At 60.7% G+C, this 11,313-nt stretch overlaps 1 protein-coding gene across 3 annotated transcripts in view; it reads right to left on the bottom strand.

Annotated features, from left to right (window-relative positions):
• Positions 1 to 1,828: 1,828 nt before the first annotated feature.
• Positions 1,829 to 11,313, bottom strand: part of LOC111139008 (kirre like nephrin family adhesion molecule 1) — an 87,719-nt gene continuing 78,234 nt past the window's right edge. For 2 of the 3 annotated variants that reach the window (XM_022491088.1, XM_022491089.1), the window contains 7 exons: positions 10,747 to 10,873; positions 10,565 to 10,665; positions 9,052 to 9,250; positions 7,820 to 7,927; positions 7,551 to 7,690; positions 6,891 to 6,968; positions 1,829 to 6,766 (listed from right to left, as the gene is read on the bottom strand). In XM_022491088.1, the coding sequence (XP_022346796.1) occupies positions 6,290 to 6,766; positions 6,891 to 6,968; positions 7,551 to 7,690; positions 7,820 to 7,927; positions 9,052 to 9,250; positions 10,565 to 10,665; positions 10,747 to 10,873 (1,230 nt within the window). In that variant the 3' untranslated portion in view covers positions 1,829 to 6,289. Of the gene's footprint in view, positions 6,767 to 6,890; positions 6,969 to 7,550; positions 7,691 to 7,819; positions 7,928 to 9,051; positions 9,251 to 10,564; positions 10,666 to 10,746; positions 10,922 to 11,313 lie in introns of all 3 variants that reach the window. The other variant, XM_022491087.1, reaches the window with a different exon arrangement.

The raw sequence follows: 11,313 nt of genomic DNA, 5'->3' as shown, positions 1-11,313 counted from the left end.
GGCAAGGCTTCCAGGAGGAGAGGGCCTTTGGGCTGGGTCCCCAAGATGAGTACGATCTGGAAGCGAGGAGGATAAGGGACAGGCTGGCGCATTCCAGGCAGGCAAGGAGACCAGGGGTCTCAGCGCAGAGGCGGGGGGAGCAGGGCACGTCCCCAGGGCAGCACTCTATCTAACGGCTAGAACACTGGGGGAGTCACAGGGAGAGCTGAGTGAGCCTGTCCTCTGGGAAGATGTCTTGTCGTAGATCAGTGGGGACCCTGAACTTGACACTTGGGTGAGGAGAGCAGACAGGAAGCTGTTTGTGCCTCGGGCCGGAGCTCGCCAAGGCAGAGGACTTCAAGGAGGGGGCAGCTTTCCAAAGTCAGCAGAGCTTGGCGATTACCACTTGTGCTCAAGCTGGGGGTGACTTCAGGGAGTGGCTGGGGTCCCCTGTCACAGGCAGAGGCCTCACACGTGAGACAAGCTCCTGTGGCCTTTCTTGTGTCAGGAGCAGAGTGGTGCCCTCTACAGCTCACAGGCTTGTCCCCAGGAGCCTGCTGGCCCTGTGCTGGGCTCCGAGGATGCACAGAGGAGGCGGGTGTGCGGACCCAGCCCACAGCAAGCAGCCACCGCCCACAGCTCCGCCCGGCAGACTCGCCTGCGTCTCCATTTGCACACTTGCTGCTTCTCCTCTGCTTTTCTGCTTACTCTGCTCCGTTTGCTTCTGCCCCCACCCATCATGCCAGGTTTTACCTGCCACAGTTCAGCTGACCTGGCTCCAGCCGCCTGCCCCACCCGAACCTGGGTCTCCCATTCCCGCCCAGGAGGGACTCACCTCCAGTCACCGACGGGCTCAGGTCCCGGACACGGCGTCTCCCCACGGCTCCCAGGGCACCAGCCTCTCTGGCTGTGGGGCCTCTGCCTGGGACCTCCCACCTTCTCGGAAACGGGTAGCATTACCTCTCAAGTACTTTCAGCTCCCCCATCCCTACCTGTCTCTGGCTGTGTCCTGTGTCCCTTGCACACAGAACGGCTCCCATGGACCAGCTTCTGTTTGCTCGGCGGTCACATGGGTGATGCAAACAACAAAACCTTGTATCTCTCTGATGATTTATAGCTTTCAAGAACCAGGATCTGAAAACAGCCATTCCCCCCACTGCCCACCGCCGGTGATCCTCAAACGCTCCTGGGACATGACCAAAGAGAAATCCTTGAGGAGGCCACTACACTCCAAGACTCCCAGTTTCTCAGCAGGATGGCCCATGCGGGCTCTACGGCACAGGCTCCCACCTCCTCCCTCAGAGCCAGAAGGCCACGGGCTTGGGAAATCTGCTGTTGTCCCAAACCTCTACCTCTTAATAAATGGAACCCATCTGGCTCCAACCCTCTCCCAGTTCCTTCAGGATCTGGACCCGGGTTCAGTCGCCCCCTGACCTGCCCCATCATCAGTTTGGCCCCAGAGTTCCGGGAGTGTGTTCCCGTGGCAGGACCTCCCTCTGTTTGTCTGTCCTCTCCCAGGTGACAGCTTCCCTGGTCTCAGGGCCCGGGACAGCCACAGATATAAGTAACCGCCCAAAGGACCACATAGATCCTCTCTGTAATCTCCACCCAAAAGTCCAGTTTTCTTCCCCAAATGTGACCATTTCACCATTTCACCCCAATCAGACAATCTTTTAAGCAAGGAGAACTACTCATGCCTTCAATAACACAAAACATGGTACTTTTTAAAACATTTATATTTATATATATAAAAAAATTAAATATATATAATATATAGTGTGTTTGAGACTAAAAATATAGTACATAATATTTAAAAAAAAGGAAAATGAAAACAGGCAGAATAGGAAAAGGCGTGAGGACACACAGACACACATTGCTAAAAACCTACGATGGTCTGTTCTAACAAAAATAATATTTTTTTCTCTTAATTGTCATCATGGATCCATTTATTATTGGGGTTTGAGAGCAGAAAACTCAACTGCAGCCCAGAGTGGAGGCTGTGACCCCAAGGGTGGTCAGGGTGGAGAGCGTGACCACCGGGCCGGGAGCTGGGGGGTGTTCCCGGGGCAGCATCTGGTCTCCAGAAACAGGTAGAAGGCCCCGCGGCCTGCCGACCCTCGAAAAGGCCCATGGTTGTGGCCCGAGAACAGCCAGGGGCAGGACAGGAGGCTGGCAGGAGCGGGACGGTTCTACGATTATTATTATTATTATTATTCCTGTTATTATTTGTAAGGGCAGGCTCGTACCAGAGCTGCCCATATGGCCTGTGACTTCTGCACAGCCTTCTCCAGGGACGGGGCCTGGAGCTCCTTCACAGTGACGCAAGGAAACGGGAACCTCCCCCAGCGCCCCCGTTCCGGACTCTCCCCGGCCGCCCGGAGGCAGGAGGAGGCCAGCGGATGGAGGCTGGCCTCCAGGAGAGGCAGATGCTGGGGGGCGGGGAAGGCAGGGACAAAGGAGGGGAGTATTTAAATGCTTGTTTCATAGCCTCTTCACAAAAACAGATGCCTTTCCAAATCACATCCCTCGGTCTGTGGAGGGTCTGGCGACCACCTCTTCACTGGTCCCTCCAGAGTCAGGGGCTTCACGAACGCCTTCCTGGTGACTCCCTAACACGAGGCACAGGGCAGTGACCCGCCAGGGACGCCCAGCACTGGAGTTGTAGGGAAGCCTGGGTTTCCGAGGTCGTGGCGGCCCAGGAGAGCAGCCATATGGACGGAAGGGCCCACACAGCCAAGTGAGGCCGCCACTGAGCCGTTTCAGTCCAAGTGGGGTCTTGACTTTGATGTGCTTTTCCTCCGACCTGAATGGCCCATCACCGCTGCCCGCACGGGTCAGGTGCGCTGAGGGACCATTCGGTTCCATTCTAAGGAGCCCAGGGCCTGTGGTGCTCCACAGAGCGTGGGAGGAAAAGGGGCTCCAGGGCAGGGCCCTCCCTCAGAGCGATGGACTTGCAGGTGGGGGGGTCACACTGACCCTGACCACCCCGGGGCATGGCGTTCTGGGCAGCACCGCCGTCCCTGGTAGCCCCCCTTCCTGACCCCACAAGGACTCTGGGGCTGGGCTTCGAGGGATCCAGGAATCAGGACACAGTCTGAGCCCCCATGAGCTCACACACAATCACCAGAGTCAATGTCAAACTGCTCTCCCCTCTTCCCTCGACCAGCTGCCTCACAGAAGGGTCAGCCTTGCTCACGCCTCACTACCTGGCTCGAGACACCCTGGCCGGCAGGTTTGCCTCCTCAACGAGAGGACAGGGCGGAAGGTGGCTGCCGCGACTCCCCCCCAACCCCCGCTCGAAGCTGCCCGGAACCAGGGTACCCTGGAGGACTCCCCCCACCCCTCCCGGGACACAGATGCCTTTGCCAAACCCGCAGAATTCTGAGAGGGCTCCAATCGAGAGCGACTACTCCCAATGGTCAGAGGACAAGCCCACACCAATCTCACGGAGGCCGAGGATGTGCTCTGTCGCCGTTCCGCATGCAGCAGACCCTACAGGAAACCCACTTGCAACACTTGTGACAAGAGGCCCACAGCGAAAGCTTTTCTCAAGAGAGGAGAACCTTCTACCACTCCACCCCTTCCCTGCTCACGATCCACTCCCAGCTCCTCCCCAGGGGTGGCTGGGCCCCCGCCTCACCGAATGAATACAGCAAGAGCAGAATAATTCTAGGGCTGTGCAACCCTCCCCCTGTTTTAAGGCCAGAAAATCGGGGGTGGCAAACATGAAGAGGTTAGGCCAAGGTCACTCAGCCAATGGCAGCTTCGGGATGGGGCCCCTGATCTCCTGACCCCCTCATGCCTCACTCTTCCCACTAAGATGAGTGTATCAAAGGTGCTCGGGGTCACCAAGACGACCACACCACGCACTCGGGCACCATGCTGGAGGGGCCCAGCCTCCAACAGCAAAGCTCTCCTACGTTCAACGGCGCCTTCCCCTCCCCGGAAAAGCAATTCCATTGGCCCAACAGGCAGGCCCCAGTTCTGGGTGTGATCAGATGAGCATTGTGCAAACTGCAGAGCGCAGAGAGGGCCTGGGGCGCTGGTGTCTCTCTGTGCCTTGCCCTGTGCATGCTCCGTACCCAGGAGCGGCCGGTTACAGAGTCCGAGAGCAGAAAAGTAGCTCTGTTCACAGGCTTCTGAAAACTAACGGTCCCCGTAGTGTCAGCTGAGCTGGCTAGTGACCTCGGGCCCTCCTCTTCATCATCTCAACAGAATGGGCCCCGCACTAAAACAAAACAAAACAAAAGGAAACAGAATGTGGCCAAACCCCAAATACAAATGAATAATTTTTGGAATACTCTTGTTTACAAAGCCATCGCCATCTTTAGACTTTAACTGTTCGATTACCCATGGCTTCTGTTTCTGCGAAGAGAATCAAAATATGCATGAATTCATCTGCATGGGAACCTGCATCCTTATCAGACCTTCTCCCGGGGCTCACATAAAGGACTCGGTACAGAGGGGTCAGCTCCCAGGGGTAGGGTAGAATGCAGCTGGAACCTGGATGATGTCCCCCCACCCCCAAGAGACACCCAGGCTTTGCCCCTGATGCCGCAGAAGGGGATGCAGAGGCAGCCTGCCTCGCTGCAACGGAGCTGCCTGCTTCCTGGGCACTAGCTGGACCTTACCAGCGAGGATGGGGAGGAGTGTCACCCCACAGAGCCATCCGCAGGGGTGGTGATGGCCCGTGGCTGACGAGCATGTAACTCATTAAAGCAAACACGACTAATGAGTGGTGACCAGGAGAGAGGGCAAAGCGCGTTCCGGGGATCACCCCAGAGACCCTGCCTGCCAGGAGAAGGGGGGCCGGGGCGGGGGCACAGTTCTCTTTGGTCAGAGGTGGCGGCTGAGAATGGCCATGTGGAATGTGTGTGTGGGGACAGCATGGGCATGAGTGCCTGCAGTGTCCTCCCGTGCCACCTTCCTTCCTCTCCAGGCCCCTCACCCGCCGTCCCCAAAACTCTGCAACACCTAGCGGCGTGTCTGGGGCTCACGATACCAGTCCCCCGGGGCCCCCACACAGAGCCGGTCAACCAAAGCTGGACACTCAAGGCACTGAAAGTGGAAGGAATCTGATTGGTCCAAGAAAAAAAAAGACACTTAACAAACCAAAACCTGTCTGCAGAGACTATCTCCCATGCCCCCGGAAGGGGGCCCCCCCGACCAGCTGGGGGGCAGGACAAGCAGTCTGAGAGCGAGGCACCCTCCCTAAGCCTGTCAGAGCCCGTGGGGGACAGGTCTTACCACCTGAATGTTTAAAAATGGATTCAAAGTGCTTGGAAATTCAGAGTAATGGACGGTGCTACGAATCTGGTGAACAGGTGTCCCCTTCCCTTCCCATTGGGACTTTGGGTGGGGGGTTCCCTACAGCTTTTTTTGCCCTCCCCAAGTGAGGTTTTCATTGTTTTTTGTTGTCTTTGAAAAATAGCCTGAGGCATCCCACCCTCTCACCACCACTCCCCAGACAGGCTCAAGAGTTAAAACCAGGATGCGGGACAGGCTGGGGAAGGAAGGGGCTCCTCTAGACGGGGTTCTGGAAACTGCTCTGTAGCGCACAGCCTTCCTGCTGGTGTGCCAGGGCAGGGTTCCCCCACCTTCTTTTTTCCATGGGGACCCTGATCTAACCTGCGGGCTCTGCACAGAGGACAGAGAATCTGGGTCCTCTGCCCACAGGTGTCCACAATGAGCAGCCAGGACAGCTGGCCCTCTGATCCCAGCTGAATGAGGGCTGGATCTGAACTCAGTGCCAGGGCTGTTCGGTGGACCGCTAAAATCAATCCGAGGTCCCTTCCGCAGTCCCGGCAGGAGAGATGCTGCCGGGGTAGGAATGCAAAGGATGGAGAGGGGCCCCGGGGAAAGGCGTCTCCGCATATCTGCGCCTGAGCCCCCCTCCCATCGCCCGCACTGCGTGTCCCCCTAGGCCAACGCCTGCTCATTGTCACACACCCCTGTCCACTTAGGGGAGACCAGAGGGGTGGGGCAGAATGGGAATGCTAAAAAGTGTCCCCTCCGCTCTCCACAACCTTCGCTTCCTTGTCCGCGTGCTGGGGCCAGGAGAGAGCCCAGGTCGGAAGAGACACGTCCTCCCGAAGAAGAGGGAAGGGCAGGCCCAGGAGGCTGGGGCATGCACAGAGCACCATCCTCGGGACGGGGTGTTTCCGGGAGACCTGCTCCCCACCTGCCGCGCCGGCGGCGGAGGACGAAGGCTGGGCCGGGCCGGGAGCGACGCGCAACGCCCCTGAATATCAGGGAACGGCTGTGACAGCCTCGTCCTCTGCCCCGCAGAGGCGCCCAGCCGGCCCCGGGCCTACACGTGAGTCTGCATGCGCTGCTGGAACCGCTGCCCGTAGTCCGAGTGCTGCGAGGTGTAGGAGAAGCGGGTGGCCGTGGCGTACTTGCCGATCGGGTCGTACGCCTCGAACGGGGTCCGCTCCAGGCCCGACGGCGGCGCCTGCGGGTAGCCCAGCCGGTAGGTGGGGTAGCCCGCCGCCGCGGGGAAGGGGTGCGGGTTGAACTTGTCGTAGTTCTCGTAGGACAGCGTGCTGGCCGAGTCGGCGCCGGCCGGGGCGGCGGGCCCGGGGGCGGCGGGATCCGGGCCGAAGTCGGACGCGGGGGCGCGGCTGTAGGAGCTGAGCTGCGCGTAGCCGCTCGAGTGCGAGAGGCGGGAGGCCGGGCGCCCGTCGAAGCGCGCGGGCCCGGGGGCGCGGTAGTCGGCGTAGAGCACGGCCCGCGACGCTGGGCGGTCCTCGTGGGCGCGCACGTTGTAGTAGCCATTGGTGGGGTCCTGGGGACGAGGGGCGAGGGGCGCGGTGGGGGCGCGGCCAGGTGCACCGGCCGGGTGCACCTGTCGGGGCCCGCGGGGAGCCCGCGCCCCTCCTCCCCAGCCCGCCCGCGCCCACCCCGCGCACCTTCATCTCGTACTCCTCCCGCGTGTCCATGGCCTCGCAGCGCAGGTCCTGCTTCAGGTCCACGTCGTCCTTGAAGGACTGCGGAGCCGCAGGGTGGGCGTCAGGGCCCGGCCGTTATCCCACGCCGGCCCCGCCCCAAGCCCAGGGCCGCCCGAGGGGTCTGGGGTCCCCCGGGCACACTCAGGCTCTGAGTGTGAGCCCAGCCCTGGAGAGGCTCTGGGGCGCAGGGCACGGGAAGAGGTCGGAGATCCGACCTGGCAGTGGTTTTATGGCTGACACACAATGTGACTTTGGGTGTGTCACAGCCCCTCCCTGGGACTGTCTCCTCCTCCTCTGAGCTATGCGGCAGTTGGATCAGAAAACTTCTAGGGGTTTCCAAGTCTGACTCTGTGTGGGAAGGACCGAGCCAAGCCCCGGCCTACGGCCTACGGAAGGTCCCACTTGCCTGTCCTTTGTGGCACGGAAATTAGCCTGGGGAGGACGTGTGCGTGCACGCGTGTGCGTATGTGCACGAGCATGTGTGCGCCTGTGTGTGCACATGTGAGCACGTGGGAGCGTGTGTGTGGGTGTGGGTGTGGCAGGATCAGAGCCCATCATCAGAGGGAAGACAGAAGGTGGTTAGTAGAGCTGGGGGCAGGCCAGGAGGAGGGGGACCCTCACCGAGTAGATGGCCTTCATGACCCGAGTTGCAGTGGACACGCTGGCGGTGTCATCCTCCCGGTCTGAATGCATCGTGAGTGGCTCACGGTTCACAGTCTCCACCTTGATGTCCAGCTTCCTAAGGGTCACGTCCTTGCGACCTGCACAGGAAAGGGCAGCGTGGATGCTACCCTCTGCAGGCCAACCCTGGGGGCTGGGGGCGCCACCGGGCTTGTCTGCTCGGGCAGGGGAGGGTGAGAGCTGCATGCGGGTGGGAGGCCCGGACTCACTGCCTTTGCGGCGTCGATAGAGGAAGAACACCAAAGCGATGAAGAAGAAGGTGAGCAGAACGCCCGCGCCGATGGTGGCCCCGGCGATGATGCCCACGGGCAGCACCTCTTCAGAGAGAAGGGAAGGCTGGGGTGAGGCCGGTGGCTCACGGGGACCTGAAGACCAGGCATCAGAGCCCCACCAGCATCCATGGATGGGAACGGCATTTGCCTCAAGTCAGGGGGAGTTGCAGAGGAAGGGCTGCATTGGGTCTGGGGTTAGGCCTGAGCTTCAGCTTAATCCAAGTTTGGAGCATGGCCATGTCCCCTCCCTGCAGCTGTGACACAGCATGACCCTGGCCCTGGGTGTCCGTCCACTCCTCTGCAGCCCACCTGCCTGCGAGGCTTGGCCTTGGCTTCCTGGGCTGGGATGCTCTGAGCTCAGCCGTCTCTACAAACTCAGACCTGCCACCCGTGTGCCCCCCATCTCTCCACCTCCCCACCTCCTCACCCTGGCCAGGGTGGTACCGGCACCTGCCCTCCCAGGGTTCAAACAGTTCTCCTTGGCTCCCCTGCTCCCCAGAGCTAAGCAGGACCCAGGGAACCTCCTCCAGCGAACTCTCCCTTCCTGGCAGTCCTGGATGGATCAGATCCATGGGACGTCCTTACCCTCCTCGCTGGGTCCTGCCATACTCCCTCCACTTCGTTCTTCCCCACCACCCCCTCGCTGGCGCTCTCAGCTAAGACACACAGGACGGGAGCCCCCACTTTTCTCTCCCTCCTCAGAGCGTCCAACAAAGTCAAAGGCAATGCCTCCTTCCACATGCACTGTCTTAAGGGAGGAAGCGCGTGCCTCCTAGCAGATGAAGGGTTCTCAAAGAGGCGGGAACCACTAGCTGCAGGGCGCCCGCCATGTGCCTCCTCTCTCTGCACCCTCATGCCAACCCAGGGAGGTCACCCATCCACGAAGCATCTGATTTTTCCCCACCTGAAGTCCTTTGCTTCCCCACTCTGTTCTGACCCAACAGCCCCTCAAGGGCTGGGACAGCGTCTTGTGCACAGCTGTGCACAGCATGGCGCAGGCGCAGAGGGGCAGCTAGTGCACTTTGGGAAAAGGGGGTGGGTTTCCCCAGCTGAGCACAAGCGCAGGCTCTGGAGGGCAGGCCCCTGAGAGAGTCATCTCCCCATGAGGACTGCCAGGGAGAGAGGAGGGAGCAGAACTCCCAGCGGCCCCGCACCCCAGCCACAGTCACCTCGCTCCTCCAGCTGGATGATGGCCGTGCCGGGCCCGAAGCTGTTCCAGGCCGTGCAGTTGTAGTGTGTCTGAAAGTCTGCTTCCATGACGTTGTTGATGGTGAGCGTGGACAGCACGCCACTGCCCGAGTTGGTCCTCTCCACCGTGTAGCGCTCCAGGGTGCCCGCCTCCAAGAAGTTCTCCTTCCAGGCCCAGGCCTGGGTGGAGAGAGTGGGGGAGGGGGGAGGCACGGGGGCGTAAGGAAGGGGCTGGTGGCCGACTCCAGGCGTTCTTGTCCCATGTGTCCTGTGCATCCCTCAGCCCAGCCCAGCACTCACCCTGCAAGAAACCCAAGTCACCCTCTTGCCTCAAACCCTGGCATGGGACCTCCAGTCTAAGGGAAACAGTGGCTCCCAGCGTGATGGAGATATGTGCCAGGAACGGGCCGATATGCCGAGGGACATTCCTTAAAACACAGATTCTTGGAGCTCAAGTCTTAAATGTGCATCTCCAGGGGAGAGCTCCAAGATTCTCTATTTTTATAAGAATCCCACCGATGTAGATGTGGCTGGGCTGGTGAACCAGTGTTTGGTAGCCCCTGATGTCCCGGATGGGGAGTCAACACTGGGCCCTGAGCCTGGCTGTCCCTCGAGCCCCTGTGTGGCCTCCCTCCCCCTCTCTGGGCCTCCAGGTCCTCATCTGTGAAAGCAGAGGACCAGGCTGGAGTTGGACACCCACAGTTTGTCCCGCTCATGACTCAGACTTTAGCCTCACCTTTAGCCAACCCGCAGGCAGCCCCACCTGAACCCACCTGGGGGGTTCTGGAGACCCATCCCCAGACTCTTAAAACAGGGAAGATCTCTCACAGAAAAGGGGTATCCCAACCCTTCTCCATCCCTGACCTCCCAGTCGGGACACCCCCTTCATGTCCCCTCCCTGAGTGGAGCCCAGGGGAGGGGGAGTGGCTGAGCACTGGCTCCTTTCCAGGGATCAATCCTCCTAGCTCTGCATGGGAAGCCCCCTGGGAGCCAAGCCGCCTGCTGCCCAGGCGGCCGTGGTAATGAAGTGTCCCTGGGCAGCCCTGGAGTTAGCCAAATGGTCATTAAATGTGATGAGGGGTTTGACGGTTAATGGTCATGGGAGGAATTAATGGCGCATGGTGTGGGGAAGAGGAGAAAGGAGGGGGAAGGGGGAGCGGGTCGGAGGAGGGAGACAGAAGGGAGCAGAGAGCCGGGGAGCCCAGGGGCAGGGTGGAGGCCAGGGAGGGGTGGAGGGAGGCTGGGAGAGGGAAGGAGATGAGGCAGACAGAGCAGCCCCGGCCTCTTGCACCTGTCACGACGGCCGCCCCACAGCCACCCGACCAGGCAGGGACACTGACCCCATTTTGTGGATGACAAAACGGAGGTTTGAAACCTAAGTAATTGGCTCAGGGCCATGTGACAGGTGAGAGAGGAGGGGCTGTCCTGTGAGCAGGGATGGGGGCAGAGGGACGCAGCCCCCGGGGCCCGGGCCAGGGCGCAGGCAGCACTCACGATGCGGTCCGGGGGTGGTGTGCTCCCGATGAAACACTCCACCTTGCCCCCGTCGCCCCTGACAGCATACTGCACGGCTTCGCTGGAGATAATGGGGGGCCCTGTGAGCAAGAAGACGCAGTCAGGGCCGGCGGGATGTGGCAGCACCTGCCCGCCCAGGCCCAGCCTCGCAGGCCGCTCACCGTTCACGTAAAGGGGCACCTCCCTCTCGGCCACGCCGATCCGAGGCACGATGGCCCGGCAGGTGTACGTGCCCGCGTCGGCCTGGGTCACCGACTTCAGCAGCAGCTGGTTGCTGTTACTCAGGACCTGGGCAGAGAGAGCAGCCTCGGGTGGGGAGCCAGGAGGCCTGGGCCCCTGGGTCCAAGCGGGGCCCCGCATCAGAGGCATTGGGAAGAAAGCAGGAAGGGCCACAAGTGAATTCCCGGAAGGACAAAGGCCGCATCCCCTGACTCTAAAAAGGGTCTCACTGGGGCCCGCGGTCTCCACTAGGGTGGGCTGCGAAGGGCAGAGGCCGGCGAGGGCAGCCGGAGCTGCGGTGACTTCAGAGAACGCAGCCTCGCGGAGGGTCTGTTCTAGAACTTTCCCTGCCAAGCAAAAAGGGAGTCTCACCCTGACATCCCTCTTCCTGCAATTCCAGCCCAGACGATCTAACGCAAGGGTCTGTAGGGATGCAGAACCCCTCCCTCCCTCCACACACACCTACTTCCCCGTGTCCCTCCCACGGCCACTGAGCCGGCCCGCTGTTC

Source organism: Enhydra lutris, unplaced genomic scaffold (assembly GCF_002288905.1).
Source record: "Enhydra lutris kenyoni isolate GAN:26980312 unplaced genomic scaffold, ASM228890v2 scaffoldscaffold94, whole genome shotgun sequence".
Taxonomy (NCBI): domain Eukaryota; kingdom Metazoa; phylum Chordata; class Mammalia; order Carnivora; family Mustelidae; genus Enhydra; species Enhydra lutris.
This window is presented reverse-complemented; position numbering and strand designations above follow the sequence as displayed.